At 42.6% G+C, this 21,654-nt stretch overlaps 2 protein-coding genes across 4 annotated transcripts in view; one reads left to right on the top strand and one right to left on the bottom strand.

Moving 5' to 3' along the window:
* Positions 1–1,060: 1,060 nt before the first annotated feature.
* Positions 1,061–4,308, top strand: LOC135244661 (peptidyl-prolyl cis-trans isomerase-like). The gene is made up of 6 exons (XM_064317127.1): positions 1,061–1,298; positions 2,034–2,064; positions 2,154–2,242; positions 2,438–2,534; positions 3,120–3,195; positions 3,507–4,308. The coding sequence occupies exons 1-6, from the start codon at positions 1,158–1,160 to the stop codon at positions 3,640–3,642; spliced, it is 570 nt and encodes a 189-aa protein (XP_064173197.1). The 5' UTR covers positions 1,061–1,157; the 3' UTR covers positions 3,643–4,308.
* Positions 4,309–8,332: 4,024 nt separating this feature from the next.
* Positions 8,333–21,654, bottom strand: part of LOC135244660 (zinc finger CCHC domain-containing protein 24-like) — a 52,561-nt gene continuing 39,239 nt past the window's right edge. Inside the window, exons 3-5 of one of the 3 annotated variants that reach the window (XR_010327026.1) lie at positions 20,301–20,465; positions 11,894–15,260; positions 8,333–11,810 (exon numbers count right to left, since the gene is read on the bottom strand). Coding sequence is in view for 2 of the 3 variants with exons in the window: in XM_064317125.1 (XP_064173195.1) it covers positions 20,157–20,465 (309 nt within the window). In the remaining variant the exon portion in view is untranslated. Of the gene's footprint in view, positions 15,261–18,070; positions 20,466–21,654 lie in introns of those variants that run through there. The other 2 variants (XM_064317126.1, XM_064317125.1) reach the window with 2 other exon arrangements.

The following is a 21,654-nucleotide window of genomic DNA, read 5'->3' as shown; positions in this document are numbered from 1 at the left end:
TGGTCAGAAAAAAAGGAATTGTGATTATTAGTAAAAACCTGTAAAACTATATGTAGTTACATGATGTGACAGCCTAATATTTATCTAATAAATATATGTTCTGATTAAACCTATACCATAGTATTAATGTGTTTTTTAGGTGATTTTATAATTACATTTCAATTTGTAAATAGTTATGCCATGTGTGTATATTAATATAGTTTGAAATATTTTGTACAAACATTCTATATGTCAAAATAAGAAATGTAATGGATGCACAGTTCTCTCTTGTTCTTTTGTGTTTAACAGTTCAACATTAAATCCCTTTGATGTGAAGTGGTTACTGGGAGACCTTCCTATTCTTCTTTCATTCCTGAAAACCTCTTGAGGTACAGTTTATAAATCATTGCATTTTTTGTGGTATTGAAATGTTCTTTAGATGGTAGACATTTCCCACTGAAATAAATGTGTCCACTACAAAGGACAAGCATACTGTAAAGCTTGGCCCACACCACAGTAATGAGTGTCCTGCACTGATGGTTCTGCAGTTATGTTAGTGTTCCGCATTGATCCGAGTGTTCTGCTACAATAGCCTGTCATTTGGCCCAGGATGCTTTTCTTATTTTTATATACAATAGATAATGGCCTGTATTCAATCAAACATTTGGCCTTAACTTTGACCTAAAAGTGAAAACTAGTGCTAAATTTTTTATTCATACATTCAATTTGGCAAGTTAGTTGTAATCCTTGCTGAACTGAAAAAAAATATATATTTAATATTTCATTGTAAGTGAAAGTTAATGACAAATTGAAGTAGCCTACTCCACCAGCTCAGAGGTATTCTTACAGGTTAGTGTAAACCACTGTCAGTTCGATTTAAGTCAATACTGATTTTTATTTTTATTTTTATTTTTATTTTTGAATAGGTGTTGAAGATTAGCCTTTGGCTATAGAAATGTAATAATATAATCTTTTGTATAAAGATGTGATGTCTGAGGGTTGGAAGGTAAATCTACTAGTTTCTCTGACACGCATAACGGGCTTCCAATCCGCTGCGCGTTTATATCCCGTAAGAGATGACCACACATGTTTTTTCCGTTCTGGATTAAGATACTGCTTCTGTTAGGACAATTTGCCGTGACGTTCACTCACTGTACTAGCAGAGTGGAGTAACTACGATGTTGCAGATGAAGAATCGCATAAAATTCTGCTCGCTGGCAATTGCGGCGGCCAAACTGTTTTCCAGACCGGTACGGAATCCAATTGTCTACCTCGACATTGCAGCGGACAACGAACCTCTTGGGAGAATCACGATTGAGGTAAACTGCCTAATAAACGTGTAGAAAGTACCGCACAACAAAGGCCACATTAGCAGCGTGGCTAGCTAGCTTCTTAGTTCTCATACACAGGACTGTCCTGAATAGTCCTGAATAGAAACTTATGTGGAATATTTGTCGTTGGAAGGGTAACGTTAACTCTCCGAAATTGTTAGCCAACGCACCGGTCTATCAGAACGCCTGACATGTTTACATTTCTTGTCCTCTTAACATAACTTCGTTAGCCGCCTAGCCATGATGACAGCTAATGGGTATGGCTACAGCTTATATGCAGCTAGTAATAGGATAAAAAAAAGATCACACAGACGTTACTGGCGTATGACTCTGGTAAATTTAATTTAGTTAACTACATAATGGATACATAGCTAACCTGTGACAACACTTTTTTTTAAAAATTAGTTTTACATCTTAGTAGTAAGTGGGCTATCAAAGCAAACCTGCTCGTAACGTTAGCGTTGGCTACGCTGCACGCAAAGCCTTACGGCTTGCAAACGAATGCAGCAATTTGTCTGCTGTCTAGGGCTATGAACACTACTGTTAAAACAACTGCACAAGCATTATGTTACACTGTTAATCCATCTCCTTTGAAATGGCTTCATTTCTATATTTGTTGTATACAAAAAGTTATACTTTCTAAAATTAAGCCTTTATTATTTAATTGGATTATCAAGTCAAATGTGTTTTTATGCTTGGGTAAAATACCTTTCTCTTTTGCAGTTGAATGCTGATGTTGTTCCCAAAACGGCAGGTGAGGTCAAAAACTGGTCTGGAATATAGTCAGAGTGTGGCACCAGAAAGGAGCTTCGCTCACTGGTTTTGTTCTGTCCTGTTTTCCAGAGAACTTCAGAGCTCTGTGCACTGGAGAGCATGGGTTTGGGTACAAAGGCTCTGTATTCCACCGTGTTATTCCCGACTTTATGTGCCAGGTATTTGTGCTCACTTGCATTTGTCTTCGTCATGATCATGCGCACTACAGTATATGCAGAATTATAATACAGCAGTGTAAAATACAGTAATACAATTCTGAGCATGTTCGGCAGTGTTTATTTTTGTGTGTGCTGGTCCAGTCACGTCAAAGAAACGATGATTTTTTTGTTTGTTTGTTTCCAATGGGGCTACAGGGAGGAGATTTTACCAATCACAATGGAACTGGAGGAAAGTCTATCTATGGACCCAAATTCCAAGATGAAAACTTCAAGCTAAAGCACACTGGGCCTGGTAGGACTCTTCATACCTCTGGTTCAGAGTTCAGGGTCAGTGTCCAGCAAGCAGGCTGTGAGCTGAGAAGTGTTTCAGGCAGTGTCAACGATGCCACAGAGCTGATTTTAATGCCATATTCCAACCGTTAAAATTCCCTTTCTGGGGTTCAAAGGTGTTAAAAATATGTCATGTATGAAATTAAATATGGCAAAGTATTTGGCTATTTAGTTTTAAAGTGCAGTAACATTTTATAATAATTTCTGTAATATTGGGAATTAATCGTGTATATTTTAACAGAAAGTTCAGGCGGCTACATTTATTGCACCTGGAATTGTCTCTCTCTTCTGTATTGGACGCTGTGTGACATCACCACAGGAGAGGTAGACAGTTCTGCCACTAGATGGCGATCTCGTCATCAGTATTAGTGTTGAAGCCTTCCGGATACAGTGACCTACTTTTTAAATCGGCAGCTATCAGTTTCTTAATATAAATCAGTGACCTTTCCTCTGCTTTCCCTGCCCAGGACTGTACCATAATCTGTAATATAATTTGAAATAACAAATGAGAGTGTAGTTTACTTAATCATGACTTCATTTTTTGTAGGTGTTTTGTCAATGGCAAATTCTGGGCCCAACACCAATGGTTCCCAATTCTTCATCTGCACAGTTAAAACTGAATGGTATGTCGTATGAATGCATGGAGGAAGTCTGACCGTGCTGATGTTTCTGCATAACTCATGAGCTACTAATGAACCCACTAAATATTTATAATTAAATTCAGGACAACAGTTTAAATGTAATATTTATTTGGTCATATAATTCAGATAAACTGCATTGATTCAGCCCATGTCCATCTAACTCACAGAAATCGGTGTGTGTGTCTGTGTGCGTGTGTGCATATATACAGTATATATATATATATATATGTATGTATGTATGCTCTACAGTTGTTTCACATTAGGATAGCGCATGTGCTTACCGTTTTCCCCAGGCTAAACGGCAGACATGTGGCGTTCGGTCATGTGACGGACGGAATGGACGTCATCAGGAAGATGGAGTCGTTGGGCTCTCACGATGGGGGCACGACCAAGAGGATGGTCATCACAGACTGTGGGGAGCTCAAATAGCACTGAGCCACATTAGCAACCCGATTACACCTGCTGCGAGAATCCACTGATCCACAGACCTAAAGCACTGAAGGAGACTTCCTGTCTAGTCTGGACCCTCAGTTTATTTAGAATCACAAAATCCACTCGGTTTTTTTGTGCCACAAAGAGATACACAAATCCAGTTTGTGTCGGGTGAGATGGGTACATGGGCATTTAAAATTCACAAAAAAGGGCTTCTATGCAGACAAATTAGACCTCGGGAATCCAATGGCATGATTTTATGGAATCTGTCTCACCTTAAAGTCTTACAGAATATTTATTCATCCATTTTGGTTTTCAGATGAGGATATTCCTTCAGTTTCATTTTCCGATGATTTGATTTTTTACAGAAAGACATGGTGTTTTTAACTTATAAACAAGTTAATTGTAAATTGTACATTTTAATTGTAAAATGCCAATAATTTGCCACTGGTTAAAAACTGCAGTCCTTTAAAATGTTTTTGATGTATAGTATTTGACCTATGAATGTTTAGAGGTGTCCCAATTCTTCAATGTTTAAAAGAGTTTTTTTATGTACAGAATTGAAGTGTATGGGGACCTTGAGTAATTAGCAGACCCTATTATTTTGATACCTTCAGGAACTGAACCTTAGAAAAAGATTAAAAACGCTACTTTGTAAATTTCTTTCCTCTGGACATTTCGCTTTTTGAATATTTACTCATTTAGTTGCGGTAGTCAGTATTTCCAGCTTCACGGTGTGCACTGGTTAAGCTCAGAGCAAACGTAGTTCTGTGGTTGTTTTGTAGTACTGAAAATGGCTGCAGCCGTTAATCTCTAGTGGATGTTTGACTGCAGTTGTCAGGATGAAGATGGGCATTCTGTGAAATAGGAGTTGTTGAAGACAGAGAGGTGGTGTATGAAGAGGCAGTGTGGTGTTGTGGTAATGTGAACAGATGGCGCTGCGTGTTTGAATCCCTGTTGATTGAAAATGGAAGCCAAAGCAGAGTGCTGTAGGAGTTCCTAACTCTGGAACCTGGAACAAAAGACACTGCCCACAGTCCGCGGGGAAAGGCAGCTCATAACAGGCGCTGATGAGACAATGGAAAAAGCATAGTGTGAGCTGGCTTGTGACTCATCCTGCTGTGGTTTACAGAGCTCTGGTGGCCCCACAGTTGACATCCTGCAGTTCTGAGGGTTCTCTCCTGCAGTTCTGAGGGTTCTCTCCTGCAGTTCTGAGGGTTCTCTCCTGCAGTTCTGAGGGTTCTCTCCTGCAGTTCTGAGGGTTCTCTCCTGCAGTTCTGAGGGTTCTCTCCTGCAGTTCTGAGGGTTCTATCCTGCAGTTCTGAGGGTTCTCTCCTGCAGTTCTGAGGGTTCTATCCTGCAGTTCTGAGGGTTCTATCCTGCAGTTCTGAGGGTTCTCTCCTGCAGTTCTGAGGGTTCTATCCTGCAGTTCTGAGGGTTCTCTCCTGCAGTTCTGAGGGTTCTATCCTGCAGTTCTGAGGGTTCTATACTGCAGTTCTGAAAATTCTATCCTGCAGTTCTGAGGGTTCTATCCTGCAGTTCTGAGGGTTGTCTCCTGCAGTTCTGAGGGTTCTCTCCTGCTCTGCCTCGAGCTGACAGGAAGCAGCAGGACTGTGATGATTATGAATGCGACTGGCTTTTCCAGATGGTGAAGAAAGGAGGGAAAAAATCTGCTGGGAGGAGATGAGTTGAAACACCTTGAATGTCCGTTATCAAAGCTGGACTGAGTAAACAGGCATTATGGTGGAATCTCTCCCCCCGCAGCAGTAAGACTACGTATGCAGCAGTGAATGACAGTGACACTCCTGCTGGTCTCTGTAATTCAGCCTGTCTTACTGTAGTGAATGACAGTGACACTCCTGCTGGTCTCTGTAGTTCAGCCTGTCTTACTGTAGTGAATGACAGTGACACTCCTGCTGGTCTCTAGTTCAGCCCAAGTGAGCTCCATCATATTTTCTGTCTTTGTGTGGTTTGACGCTGGAATGAGAGTCAGTGGAGCGTTCTGTTTTTTAACAGCTCCCTGATAGCGAGCCAGTCTTTTTTTAGGTTGTCGCCTGACTTCCTCTCATCCTGAACAGGAAATGACATCATAGGCCTGACTTCCATTTATTCATGAAACTCGGCATGCGTAAATATGAGGACAGGACCGAGAAGAGCTTCGCAGGGGCACACAGTAAACACGAACCAAAGCTAACATGGACGCTTGTTCAAATGATAATGTGTCATGTAGGGAGTCCTTTTGTCTTACTATGGCACTACAGAAATTTCAGACAGGTTTTTTTGTTGTTGTACATACTGGAATTGCATCAGATTTGTGTGTGTGGGTACCTAATGTATGTGAGGCAAAGTGAGTGCTTTTTGTGTGTCAGTGTGCAATGCTGGGTGTGTCGATGGTGAAGGACAACTGAGGGAAAAGGGGTTATAACAGCAGTCAGAGCTTCCTGTTGAGGGGAACTGTACAGATTGTGTTCTAGTCTGATAACACTACTGTCCTATTCACCAATACATCCTGTAAATCTGAGCGCAGTAGTCCTGCCATTGCTGGTGTGAGCGAGGTGCAAAGTGTACCTGGAGGCAGCCGTCTCTGCAGAAATCTGGGTGATTAATCTGGCACGTCTTGGTTAAAACAATGATGGACAGGTGAGCTTAAGCACCTGAATGAGATCTAATTGTCTGGTTGCTTCCTGATGCACACAACTATTCAAGGAAAGCAAATATAACCTGTGTAATGTATAAGTCCATTTTTAGTTAGTTACCTGCTTGGATCAAAAACAGTCTTTTGATGCCATGAAAGTATAAATCCAAAGTGATTGATTGGAAGCAGGAAGCCTTTCCAACCTTTCCGGGGGCCATTTTGATCGTTGAGCGTTTGATTTCAGATACTTTTTTAAGATACCCATTTTGAAATGTACCTTTTTGTAAGATGACTTGTTCGTTTTCAGTTCCAAATAAATAAGCATTTCATACAAGCATTGTAACATTCGAGTGAATGATTGATTATTACCCAGAGCTGTTTGGCTTTTGAACACACGGTGTTAACTGTTCGGTTGAAAAGATTTGAATTCTAGGCAGAATAGTGCGCAAAAATCCATGCTTTCAATTGCATCATTTGGAAACGTGTATTGCACCGTTTCTTTATGTTGGCACGTCAATTTAAGAAACAGCCCTGTTCTGATATGTTAATGGAAATGCGTTTTAAAATGCAATTTAAAACAATCTTTTTTCCACCTGCTTGTTTGGAAACGCGATATTGGCGTTTCGATGCCAATATTTATTTTGTTTCCACGCACTGAATTTTATTGCATTGAGTTTGTAACTTTGTACACTACGTTTCATTTAACTCATGGCGCAATCTTGGCGTTAAATCTGATCTATCCATCTTCCCAAATGTCCAAACGCACAGAGATTTTTTTGGAAGGGGGTTCGTTTATCACGTTAATAACTTGTGAGCGTCGCCCTACATTGAAAAAGCGACTGCATTTCTTAAACGAAGCCATATGCAGCCCGACTGTGTCATGTTTGTGTCGGCTCTCCGATTTCAGCGTTTCCACGGAAACCCTCTGCTTCACGCTCTGCTTAATCTTGCGTGTTATAATAAACTTGACGTGATTTGGGTTCCCTCCCTCTTCTGAAGTTTCAACTATGTTGAATATGTAGCCTGTTACAGTCACGGAAACCTGGCTCACCGTCTAATTCGCCAGCTCCAATGCCAACTTCTCTAAAATACAGTGCATTTGCCTAAAAATTTAATATGCAGTGGAAAAAACTCCCAGTTGTTTACAATACGCAGTTCTCCTAATTGGTTATTACATATGAACCATTTTGAACCAATGCTACGAAGTATATCGGTGAGCAAAAGCTGTAATCTAATGTAGATGTCTAGAAGTGTGGAAATGTATGTTAAGAGACGTTTTGGCATAAATAGACTAGGCGTTAACCCAAATATAGACTGGCCACGTCATAGTCAGCTAGTATATATTATAAAACCCTTTTCAGTTTCCAAATGTAGCCGGGTTTTCACCCGAACGTCTAGATCTTGCTCCCAAACCTGTCCTCAGGTACCCGCAGCGGGATCGCGGTATTGGACGTATTCCACATCAAACACACCTGATTCAGCTAATCAAGCGGTTGGCTAATTGCATCAGGTGTGCTTGAGGCGGAACACACACTTGTATCTCGCTGGGGATACCGGAGGAGAGGTTTGGGAGCCACTGGCCTAAATGACGTTTCATCTGCTTTTCACAACAAAAATGTTCATGGGGATTTTTCCTGACTTGTTACTGAACGGAACAGTGTACTAGAACTAACAGCGGAAGCAGACTCTTGGACACCTCGAGAAGGCAATGAGTTCTCAAACTGGGGTCTATGCTCTTGTGCGTAATTTAAATCTTCACAAATGCTATTCACACAAGTAACAACTGAGCATCATAACTTGGTTTCCTTGTTTAAACAAACAGACATCAAAGACCAAACATCAATATACTGGTCTTCAGCTACAGTGTGCTTGGAAACCTTGGTCCACTTTCTATGTTTGTCTGAGAGTCTTCCCACAGTTCCCATAGAAACAGGACCTTCGGCCAAATGTCAGTCCCAACACAGTTACCTGTTTTCCAGTTAAGTGTGACTTGATGTTTCGGTCAAAACAACACAATTATATAAATGAATTAAAAAAAACACACACAACAGCCCCCCTTGAATACAGTTTTAATTCTGCAATAAAACCCTTAAAAGTACTAAAGCAAGCATCTTTTCCCCTAATCGGCAAATAAGGCACATTCCGGAATGCCGTTTTATGGACATAACACATCAGAGGCTACTTTCTGTGCACAATTCCCAGTTATACAATTTTCTCCCATCTCTCTGTCTTATGTCCATTTTCATGTTATAATTAAAGTAATTTTAGTAAAAGTAAGTATATTACATAAATTAAACCACTTATACATCGGTATCTAATATACCTCAAAAGCAGTGTATATTATTCAGTCTCATATTCAGTAAGGTACTGAACCTCAGTATGAAGATATATTAGATATACTAGTACATAATGTAGTAAGGCATACAGTTAGCAGTTTGGCATATTCTAAATATTTAAAAATAATATCTTGCCATCTAATGAGCTAAAATAGATATACATTACACAAAAATATATCCAATTTATGAACAAAATACATGCACATGCAAACTACCACAGTTTTATGTCGTCACACTCAGTTACCAGCGGCTATCCCCCCAAACTACGCATAAAATATAAAAATCCCACATTAGTTCCTTGACATTGTTGCTATAGTAGACATTGCATAGTAAAACTCACAGTTTGTTTTCTTTGAATACAGTGGTGAATGTAAATCTCTAAAACATTAGAAACATAGGTTCTGTGCCTTAACACAACAGTATTATTGCTTAAATTTCCACCTTCATTATATATTTTAACATCTTCAAGATCAGAATAATTCTGTTAGCTAATAATGTTCATAACTATTTTAATACTGGTCTTCAAAAAGATAACACTTCAAAATACACATATATGAATTCTGACACGCATACTAGTTAAAACACAAAAATTATAAAGGGTTATTCGAAACTGATGATAATTCCAACTACAAAACATGAAAACAAATCAAAATGGCTTATAAGAGAGAAGGACATTTAATAATTATGTACCAACCTTCATACAATCTATGTAGACATCAATATTTCCTTCTTAGTGTAGTTTTGTTGCATATTTTATACAGAAAAAAGTTTTTAAAAAATTCCTTCCATAAATATCTTCTGTAGGATACATCCTCAGATTACTGTAAAACATTAAAAGAGAACTCCCAGCTTAATTTCTTTGTCAACAATAGGCCCTTTTCACACAAAACAGCTTTAATATTGCAATATAGCATTTAAGAACTATTATACTTAATGATGGGAATCTAAAATATACACAAATCATTGCAATGATCTCATTCAGGAAGAGCAGACTTCTGTCATTTTCCTTTGCGCCAAAATGCTGCGCTGATCAACTAGATAGGTTTCCAAAATACACAAATCGTACATAAAAAATCCATACGCGAAAGGAACTGTAAGAGTCAAGTTTAAGTGTCTGGAGCCTGTATAGATCTCAAATGTGTACGTTAACATATTACTTTTGAACTCCCTTTGGCTCTGAAAACTTTCTCCCTCATATAAGTCAAAGGTTAAAGGCTTGCTGAAAAGCTGCGAATGTAGACCATATCAATGGATCACAGAGTGGGGTTTTCTGACCCTCCACCACTTCATTCCATCCGTTTGAACAGGTTCCTGCGAAATATTAATTGCAGCAAGCTCGATAACTGAGAATCGTCACAAGTAATGGTGGATGTGATTCACAGGGTGACTCTTCTGTTTGGCAAATGTAAACCATATACTGCTGATTGTTGATAAAAATCTACCCATACCAGTAAAGAACTAAGTACTTAGAAAAATCCACATAAAAGAATCCACATACAAATGAGCAGTATAGTGAATGAAATAGACTAAGAACAGTATATAATGCTAATGTTAGATGGTGACATAAAGAACTTGAGACTGAAAGGCGGCCATCACTTCTCCCATCATGTGAAACTGTAAGTGGAGCTCTATTTGATCCCACCATGCTGTACGGCAAAAATAACACGGAAGCTTAAAAATCTCAAACGTTTCAAATGGCAAACAATTGAAGCAAGCTTGGTATCTACTGAACAATAATTTTTTTTCTATATTCTACACTCATGTTGATTTAATTCCCAGTATTTCCGTTAAAGAATGACAGAAAACGTGGTGAGAAAGCGGTAAGACTGCTTGTTTAGCTACAGGCTGATACTAACTGCTACAAGCAACTCACAGAACTTCATTTAATAATTTCACTGGCCCTCTCTCCTAACGACAATGCTGTCACAAGCGTTCTCTTCCTAACACCACCCAGCCTAATCACCCAAACACCTGTGAGTTCACAGTACACATACATGTTCAGTCACGGTACCAGAATAGCTAATGCCAGAAAACTTCCTATATCAAAACAGCAGAAAACGTAACTTTGTGTGAGCCTTTAGCTGCAGTGTGTGAGTGAGCCTTTAGCTGCAGTGTGTGAGTGAGTGAGCCTTTAGCTGCAGTGTGTGTGTGTGTGTGAGTGAGTGAGCCTTTAGCTGCAGTGTGTGTGAGCCTTTAGCTGCAGTGTGTGTGTGTGAGTGAGTGAGCCTTTAGCTGCAGTGTGTGAGTGAGTGAGCCTTTAGCTGCAGTGTGTGTGTGTGTGTGAGTGAGTGAGCCTTTAGCTGCAGTGTGTGTGAGCCTTTAGCTGCAGTGTGTGTGTGTGAGTGAGTGAGCCTTTAGCTGCAGTGTGTGAGTGAGTGAGCCTTTAGCTGCAGTGTGTGTGTGTGTGTGAGTGAGTGAGCCTTTAGCTGCAGTGTGTGTGAGCCTTTAGCTGCAGTGTGTGTGTGTGAGTGAGTGAGCCTTTAGCTGCAGTGTGTGAGTGAGTGAGCCTTTAGCTGCAGTGTGTGTGTGTGAGTGAGTGAGCCTTTAGCTGCAGTGTGTGAGTGAGTGAGTCTTTAGCTGCAGTGTGTGAGTGAGCCTTTAGCTGCAGTGTGTGATGTGTGTGAGTGAGTGAGCCTTTAGCTGCAGTGTGTGTGTGTGTGAGTGAGTGAGCCTTTAGCTGCAGTGTGTGAGTGAGTGAGCCTTTAGCTGCAGTGTGTGAGTGAGTGAGCCTTTAGCTGCAGTGTGTGAGTGAGTGAGCCTTTAGCTGCAGTGTGTGAGTGAGTCTTTAGCTGCAGTGTGTGAGTGAGTGAGTCTTTAGCTGCAGTGTGTGAGTGAGCCTTTAGCTGCAGTGTGTGAGTGAGTCTTTAATAGCAGTGTGTGAGTGAGTGAGCCTTTAGCTGCAGTGTGTGAGTGAGTGAGCCTTTAGCTGCAGTGTGTAAGTGAGTCTTTAGCTGCAGTGTGTGAGTGAGTGAGCCTTTAGCTGCAGTGTGTGAGTGAGCCTTTAGCTGCAGTGTGTGAGTGAGTGAGCCTTTAGCTGCAGTGTGTGAGTGAGTGAGCCTTTAGCTGCAGTGTGTGAGTGAGTGAGTCTTTAGCTGCAGTGTGTGAGTGAGCCTTTAGCTGCAGTGTGTGAGTGAGTGAGTCTTTAGCTGCAGTGTGTGAGTGAGTGAGCCTTTAGCTGCAGTGTGTGAGTGAGCCTTTAGCTGCAGTGTGTGAGTGAGTGAGCCTTTAGCTGCAGTGTGTGAGTGAGTCTTTAGCTGCAGTGTGTGAGTGAGTGAGCCTTTAGCATAAGTGAGCGAGGGTTTGGGTAACTTTCCCTTGTTGACACCATGGCGACGGCCCTCCTGATTGTTTTTGCCAGGCGGTGGCTTTTGTTCCTGCTCCCAAGTGAACTTTCGGGGCGCAGGGATCTGAGAGCCGCTTTGAAGCGCTCCGAGCTGACGGGGTGACCCCACTGTCTCCTCAGCCACACAATGACAGGAATAACGGCCACTATTGTCAGAGACTTCCTGAACCTGTACCACGGCTGACTCTGAATGCAAAGTAGAGCCTGCACAATAGCTAACCACAGCTTCCCCCCCCTACTCCAGGCCAAACTCCAGCATATCCCAAACTCCAGACCCCCCCAGGCCGAACTCCAGCATATCCCAAACTCCACATGCCATTCCAAAACTATTCGCATCTACCTCAGATTCTTTGTCAAATGATTTCAAGTCATGCTTCCCCGAGAAGCACATATAAAATGGCTACAAATGATATCTTCAAAAGTATGTAAGTTTAGTAACCCATATTATACACATTTATAAAATAAAAGACTTAATATCTACAGCCATTGTGATAAATATGAGTACGGAATACAACCGATGAATCTCTCCCACAATGAATTACGGCCCTTCTAGAGTCAGAATAAGGTGAGCGCTTTCCAAAGCGGTGCACCTGTGAATGACCTTTGCCAAAGAGTGAAGCTATCTGACATTATAAATCAGAAGCTCACCGACTCATGACTCTCAGCCAACCCATTTTTAAAAACCAGAACTCACTGAATTGATCCAAATCAATATTTTAGTTAACAAAATTGGCACTGGAATTTCATAAAAGTCATACAGTTATCAAAGTAATTTCTCTTCAGCAAAAATGGAAGATGAAACATGTACGAATCACAGAAAAAGTTTTTATCATTTTCACTAAAATGGTCTTACTTGTTTTATATTTTTGAGTGCATTCACAGGAAAAAGTAGGAGGACGAGACGTGACTGTTTAGGTTAACCTATCCTGTAAACAGGAAAACACTGAACTGTAAACAGTGATTCTGTTTGTCCAAGAGATCTTTTTAAAATATCTCTAGAGGGCATTTGTCCTCCTTAAAATTCTTTCTGCACAACGGTTCACATTCTTTAGAACAACTTCTCGATCCATCGCCATACTTTCCAAATCTCCTTTTAAAATTTAAAAATACTTTTCTGTATCACCTCAAAACGAAACTTTGCTCTCAACTTTCTCGTTTCAACCACAGACATTCATTAAAAACTTCCAGGTACGAGGCATCTTCCATTCTCAGCACTCCCTTTGCCTAACAGGCTCTGCTCAGCAACAGCAGGTTCCGGTTCTGATGTCCCACCCTGTGTCGCGTCTTCTTATCGGAAAAGGGCCGGTGTGGGTGCAGGAGTTTGTTTCAACACTAAGACACCTGTTTCTACTATTTAACTAATCATGGTCTTCAATCAAGGCCTTCACAATTAGAACAGGGTGCCTTACTGCTGGCCTAAAACAAAGAACTGCACCCACACCGGCCCTTTTTCGGGTAAGACTGGACACCCCTGACACACAGGACATCGGTCTCAACCCAGCTCAGTTCCTCCCAACTTCCTGTTTCCCCTTCTTCTTCTCTTATCTCAAAAGATGAGAAACAATTTTTGTCATAAAACAAAATGAGTCCAACCTCTCCACTCATTGATAAAGTTAATTGAGGAATTAGCCTTAAATGATGTTGGACATATTGTATAGACGACTGCAGTCACTGAACACTATTATATGACATTCGTTTCTATTCACTGATTATTTGCCCTTCCTACTACTTCACTACTGATCCATGTGCTAACCAGGACACTCTGAACTGTATATTAATTATTATAGCACAGGAAACAAATAATTAATAATCTGGATCAAGATCAATCTACACTCTTCAGTCACGTCACTTTGAAGGTTCAACACATGTAAATACAGAAATGAAACTAATATCATAAAATATGAGGACTACAGGAATTAATGTGCAGTATAAATTTGTACAGACCTGATCATTTCCTTTTTTAGCAGTGCGTTAGACCTGAGTTTATATGATCTTATAGGCTAAATACTCTTTTAAGGCATTGATTTATATCTGGATAATATTGGGGGGGTGGGAATATTTTTTCCACATAGAAAGATAAAATAGAGATGAGGCACAAAATCAGTAAGGCACACGCATGTGGACTCACTGATCAATGGTGCTTCTGAGGGAGCCATTTTTGATTTTGAGGCAGAAAGTCTCTTTCAGCCAATCAAATCCCTTCACCAATTCTACTGTGCAACAGAAAGATACAGAAGCACATCTAATCTGCACTGATCTTAGAAATGATGATGGGGTTCACTGGAAGTTTATATTAACTGTCTGGTCGTGTTATGGTATTGCACAGTAGCCTTTAACATGATTAAGATTTTCTCTGTGTGTGTGTGTGTGTGTGTGTGTGTGTGAGTACATATACATACACGCGTGCATATACACACATACACATATGAATGGATTATGCAATGTAAGTCAAGCTCTACTGGATACATAATAAAGATGCATAAATGCTGAACATTGTAACTTTTCTAACTTATGAGCAACAAATCATTCTACTTGAGGCAACAGCAGTTTCTAAAGACTCAGTTCCACAAGTTATTATGTGTAGAGTACACATGTCCCAGTTAAAAATTAATTACACGTTACAAAGCCTAATACTAATCTGTAACCCAAATGTGTCAGCACTCCAGTAATAAATACTCGCCAAAATAAAAGTGGGGATGAAGCCATTACCCCTCAATTAATTCACAGTTAATTCACAGTTGATTTAATATGCTGTTGACCCAATGACCACTGCAAGGACTTAGAGACCTTGTCAAATTGTCTATAAAAACGTTATAATACTTGGCACGTCCACATATTTCACTTGGCATGGACGAAAAAAGAAGAGGAAATTGTGTAAACAAACGACCAGCGGACCATCGCTGTGGGACAGTCGGCTGCGATCGAGGCGGACGGACGCTGTCAGGATGAGGACGCTGCTAACGACGCTTTCGGACAGGTAAAGGTATTCGCTAAAGGCATTAAAACAGCGTCTGTGTGCACTGGAATATTTACATACAGGATTCTGGCAGGTTCTGCTTGGTGAAGAGCACTTGGTGGACGGACTGGCGAGGGGTCACAGGACCGGGGGGGGGGGAGCTGGGGCTGAAGATGCGCTCTGGCGAGGGGGGGCGGTTGGGGGCTGAGGACTGAAGAACCTCTCCAGGCGTTACTGCACGCGGCGGCAGTAGTACCCCAGCACCTTGCACTTCTCACACAGGTGCTGCGGGTGCTCCTTGCTCTGGTCCGACACGTCCAGCCCGTCCGGCTTCTCCAGGGGCCGCTGGGAGAAGGAGAGGCGGACAGAGAGAGACAGAGAGAGAGAGACAGGGTCAATACGCTGGAGAGAGACGGACCAATGGCAGCATCATCCTGCTGTACGCATTTGCTTGGCTGTTTTGAGCCACTTTTCCAAGAATTTCAGAGAGCGAACAAACAGAACACTGGAAAATTCACCAGGACACTTAGACTCTTTCACTGCCAGCATTTTTGGATGCCTTTCATAACCACCACCCCCCCCCCTCCCCTTCTCTGTATTCAAAACCTTTTCCCGACCAACTTCCACTGAGTTATTTTATTCAGTCTGTTATTGTTTCCAGGGTGTTTGAGATCAGTTTTATGAGCATCAAGATTACGGTGGAACAGTGGGAGGAGACAGTGTCTCTCACGACGGGACTGTTTCCTGTGAGTGTTCCACAGATCGTAGTGCACACACACAGGAATCCTCAAACACACTTTTTAAACATTTTCTCTAAAATGAGTTTCACGGTTCGAAAAGCTTCATTAAACTTTATTAAGAATTGATGGCAACTGACAAGCCTCACAGGGCCTCTGGGAACACAGGTGACCACAGATGCTGTTAATTCCCTGCTTAACCCTCTGAGTTTCTGCGCCAAATCTCTAACTTAAAACTCTTCCTCCCAAAACAGGCAATCAGAGCTGCAGTTACAGCAATTACGCTTCAAGTCCTCAAACCTCCTGTCCCCTTGGATTCAAAGCTCGTACTGTGTCATCCTGTGACGGACCAAAGGCAATGTGCAGCCCAGGTCAGGACTGTTTCAAATGTTACATTTATTTCATGACAATGTTTTGTTTTAAGGGTTGTTTCTCTAAAGGGAAATTACTAATTCTAGAACTAATTTGATATTATTGTATTTTATTGATCTGTCTTGGAAGGTCAAAATCCTGGGGTCTGGGGTCTGCACATCTTCACTGTCCAGCGTCTGAAACATGTCTCTGACTCGGCTAGGCATCAGTGCCGCACTGACTCGGCCATCAAATAAAATTTTATGGTGAAGTTTCCCTTCAAAACCCCATTTAGCCGAACACCCCAGCTGCTAAATGGATGAAATACGCTAATCGGGTGATGCTGCAGATGCAGAAAAATTAGCCTCAGAGCGAACAGCTAGCCACACTGTCCCAGCGACAGGAAAATTAGCCTCTGAGCGAACAGCTAGCCACACTGTCCCAGCGACAGGAAAATTAGCCTCTGAGCGAACAGCTAGCCACACTGTCCCAGCGAGAGGAAAATTAGCCTCTGAGCGAACAGCTAGCCACACTGTCCCAGCGACAGGAAAATTAGCCTCTGAGCGAACAGCTAGCCACACTGTCCCAGCGAAGGAAAAAGTGAGAAATTAGCCTACTGAAGCCGAACAAACTAGCCACACGTGTACCCAGCCCGCAGTAGCGCCAAGCTGCTCCTGCTGGCGGGAGTCTCCTGTGACATAATTCTGTTTCAAATTTTGCCCATAAAAATGATTCCTTTGCCTCCTTACCTACTTGCCAGTTGCATCTATACATGCAACGCAGTCACGTGCTCTCCATACCGTGTCAGTGGAGTCTCATTTAGCTGACTGAAACCTGAGCTGAACCATGACAAAATTCAACTGCTTTTTTTTCCAGATTCTTTTGACCTCACACACTGAGCCTGGTAGAGTAGGACAGGCCCCCCCTGCTGAGTCTGCTTCCTGAGGAAACTCCCCCTCCCAGGTTTACCCCTCCATGCCACCGGGGGAGCCGGTCCTCCTCAGTGTCACTGTAGGCTGGCGTTTGTGCTCGAGTCTGAGGCCGAGATGTGCAGGACGAACACAAGCTGAATCTCATTTTGATTTGGCCTTCCGGGCCGGCTCATGGCTGGGGCCCAGTTCACACACATCACACGGCCCCACAATGCAACGGGAGGCACGAGGCCAGATTGGGTCACTGCACACACACTTCCCTCACTGAGGTCACTGGTCAGGACTCCAGCCTGTGGTAGCCCCATGGTCATTAGGGGACTGACATAAACACACTGACCTGGCTACATCCTGAACATTTCCAAAAAACAACAGGCAGGGCCTTGCAGCTGTCTCTTCCATTGGCATAGAAATCAAACTGCAATAAAAATGAGAACAGCGTACCCTTGGGGTCATACCGTTACAGGACGGAGCATTTCCCAATGGGGACACAAATATACGTGGCAGTGCTAGGCCCCAAACTTTCCCCAATAAACAGCAAGCAATGGCGCAGTATTTCTATCAGCTCTGAATAACCAAGACACACACCCTCCGGTGAGATTTCCCCTTTGGGGAAAGCCACACGCCCTTTGACAAGATAGCTTAGCTAAAACCCAAAGTTTTGCTTGCAGATTTGGTAATATGCCTGGATACATTTCCCCCTTAGTCTATATAACAAAACCGCTATAATTTAGAAATATAGCAGTTGGAACCAATGCAGTTACATCATTTGTTTTAAGAAAATAGTTTGGCAACTGAGGGTTGTGTGTCTGAAAATTCATTTTATTCCAGATCCTTCTGAAATAATGTCACTATCAGAGATTTCACCAGCAGCTCTAAACAAACTGGAGCAGAAATCCGTTTCGTTTACTCACGTCAAATAAACAAGGCGGGAAAGCACCCTAACCGTGAAGCAGCTTGCAGCAGACACGGTTCTGACTCAGTTGTGCCACCGGGCTCTCTCTGGCACACACTACGCATTCCCTCATTCTTCACACGGATACACAATATAATTGCAAGCAGAATGTGCCACTATCGTCTCAAATGACTGTCAGGATAGATGAAGACTTCGAATGAATAACTTCAAACTAATTGGCGAAGCAAAACCAGTTTTTTCAATGTATTTATTTTCCTTTCCATAATAGTTTTGGGGGTGTCTCTACAGAAGTCTTCAAAGATTCAAGTCAAAGACAATTGCTGCAGTGAGATCACGAGTGTGAATGAATAATTGAAACCTGTGTAAATTGGCTATAAAAGTTCTCATTAAATCTCCGACAGGTTGTTACTGATGATAGGAAAAACAGCTCAATGTCACTGTGACATATTCCATAACGTCAGGTGAAAAATGCTGAATACTTTCATGTTTATCACACATTTCCAGGAACTGTAATTGGGGCTTATGTTCAGTTTGGGAAAACAAGGTTTATTTTGGAGCCTTTGGCCAAGGCTGGAATGTTCAGTTGAAAGTGGTGTTTGGAGTTGGGCGAGACCGTGCGCTCTGAAAGGCCTGCCTACCCCTAACCAGGCCCAGAACCCGCTAGCGCTGCCACATCACGCATCTCTCTCTGGACCCGATTAGCTCTGCAAAGTCACTCCCGCGTTCAAAGCCGAAGAAAAAAACAGTTTATCCCGTACACTCGATTTTTAACTCTGCTTTTATGTGGCTAAAAACAGAGCTATCTATTACAGCCATTCCAGCTAAAGCCCAGGATATACTGTATCATTCTTTAAGTCATGGTTTTAATTTGAGTTGGAACCAAAATACTTGGAACAGCCTGAAAGGATATTGAACTGAAGCCCTTTGAAAAACTAGGCACGGTCGAACGTGTACGCAATATGTACACAAGAACTATAATATAACTCTTTAGCACCTGAGCAGCACAAGATTGATGCGCTTGAACACATTATTTTCCTGTAAAGACTCATCAGAATGAGCTTTCAGTAAGCTTCTTAAAATGTTTTTATGGTTTTTTTGTGTGTGTTAAGTCAACATGACCTTGTTTTGGTTTTGGTCATGGTCTTGGCTACAAAATGGAATCATAATGCAGCAACACAAATCAACCTCCGTGTTTGAGAACTTAAAACGGTTATATTCGGGCTTTTTTATTGCTTGACTGCTGTACATAGACATGGACACGGTAGAGTATGTGACCCAGTTACAGTGCAGAACTGCAGGAGCACAGGCTCATGAGACCAGCATGCACAAGAGCTGCAGTTCCTCTCTTTCTGGATCCTGGCTGTCTCAAACATGCACACGATTACCCTTCAGGGAACCAAAAATTATGCATTCAAGTTTCACGCAATTTCATCATATTTAAATTTGTGTTACAGCCGGAAACTTGAAACAGCCTGAAGCACAGTCTGAAGGACTATGCGGAGGCTCCTGGTAATGCAGTCAGTTCGCTTTTTTTCTCTTTTGGAAGAGCCAACAGTGCAAAACTGAGCAGCTGATCGGAAGCTCTGAGCTTCACCACTGACCTTATTTAGTTCAGTTTAGGGCCTGTGCTGCCTGTTTAGATCCAGGTTCTCCTGCTACTGACATTTAACAATGTCAGTAGCATTTTATTGGGGTTTCATTGCTGAACGAGGAGATATGAAGATGATAATAATAATAATAATAATAATACCTACATTATGCTTTTTCGAGCAGCTTTAACCAAAACCCATTCCGTGCCCATGGGCTCTGAATCCCTGGCAGTAGAATTGCGCCCAGTTGCCCGTGATTGTGTGACTGCTTTTATTTCGAACCGTGGGCACCTGCCAGCCCAAAGCGGGTTATTCACTGACTAACGTTGAGCTGGACGGAGCTGCAGAACTCCCGCCCGACTCGCAGCGTTCCAGACGGGGCAGGTGTCAGCTGTCCCACTTTCACTCTCACAGCACCAAACGAACAGGAAGTTTAGACCCTGCACCCGTTCCAAACCTGTACCAGTCAGAAAGCCCCAAACGCACGAGTGATAAACTGCTCCATGTTACTCACATATGCTCTAGTTCAGCGCTGCCCAACCCTGCTCCTGGAGATCTACCGTCCTGTATGCTTTCATTTCAGCCCTAACAAAACACACCTCATTCAACTGCTAGAGATCTCACATCCTGTGGGCTTTCATTTCAACTCTAATTTGGCAGCTGATTCGACTAATTAGCAGCTCAACAAGATCTCTAGCCATTGAATGAGGTGTGCTTTGTTAGGGTTGGAGTGAAAACCCACAGGATGCCAGATCTCCAGGATTGGGCAGCCCAGCACTAGCCCACAGAGGCCTACCTGCTTGTGTGGGTAAATGTTGATGTGGCACTTGATGCCCTCCTGTGCCAGGTGCACAGATGCCTACCTGCTTGTGTGGGTAAACGTTGATGTGGCACTTGATGCACTCCTGTCCCATGTTGGCCCAGGAGTTCCCGCTCATCCACTTCCTTTTGCACTTGGGGCATTTGTACTCTCCGAAGCACCTCTTCTTGCCCTGGTACGGGGTCAGGCCTTCCCCCTTCGGCCGGGCCTGGACAGAGGGGAAGAGCCGCGGTTAGATCTGACCGCACGAGGACGCACCCCCACCCCCCACCCCACCCCCACCCCAACATGCTCACTGAACCAGAGCTAGCAGGACCCAAAGACAGATGCAGAACATTGCAACTGCGAGCAAGGCACTGGAGCAAACCGCAGCAGAAGTTTTACTTCCTGATCACAGCCAAGCTGAACCGCACGGGCACTAGTCTGGAAGACAGGAAAACCGAGGGCCTACAGGTGTGCACTGATTTACACGTCACATGATGAGGTGGGTTATAACCCTGTCGAGGGTTAAGGCCTTCCTGGGTGAGACTACGCTATGGTCCATGAGGTGCATGGCTGCATTGAGACAGCAGTGGATGCTCCAGGAGAGCTTGCTGAGGCCACACACTGTAATGCAATGGGCTTACTGTAGATGTGTCTGTGCAGAACTCGTGCTCCACAGTAAAAGCATTTACTCTGTTCTAATTACAGGTCAGACGTCTCAGCATCTCCTGTCAAAGAGAGCCAGGGAAGCTACTCCGAACACAAGGACACGCTGGTCCACTTCGGCTCAAGGTTCGAGGATTCACTCCAAACACAAGGACACGCTGGTCCACTTCGGCTCAAGGTTCGAGGATTCACTCCGAACACAAGGACACGCTGGTCCACTTCGGCTCAAGGTTCGAGGATTCCTGTCGAAGGTGAGAGCGAGAGATGCTGTCTCCTTCGTTTCTGTCGCTTCAGTCTCTTTATCATAGTGGGAGGAGCTTCTTTAAGAGAATGTGTTTGTGCAGCTTACGACCCACTTCCGTATTCTTAATGATCACACACTTCCCCGCTGCCATCGCCACCAGCACACAGCTGGACAGGCCAATCGTTCCATTGCAAGAGGCGCTCAGGGGTCTGGTACAATAGGTCATTATATATTCTCATGGGGCTTACACTTTTTAGAGATTTCTTATGAGATATAATGATTGATGGCATTAATGTGTCATGTGCTAGTACACTCGATAGTAGGGCTCGGGAATCAAACATGCAAACATGCGAAAGCACAATGTCACGCTAAAGTCAGATTAATGCCTACTGTGTTCTGCCAAAGCAAACAAAACTTCAGGAGTTTTTAAAGTTTACTGAGCCATGTCACCTTCAAGGCTAAACTCTATTGCTCAAACCATAATTCAAAACACACCAAAAATGAG

This window comes from Anguilla rostrata, chromosome 18 (genome assembly GCF_018555375.3).
Source record: "Anguilla rostrata isolate EN2019 chromosome 18, ASM1855537v3, whole genome shotgun sequence".
NCBI classification, from domain to species: domain Eukaryota; kingdom Metazoa; phylum Chordata; class Actinopteri; order Anguilliformes; family Anguillidae; genus Anguilla; species Anguilla rostrata.
This window is presented reverse-complemented; position numbering and strand designations above follow the sequence as displayed.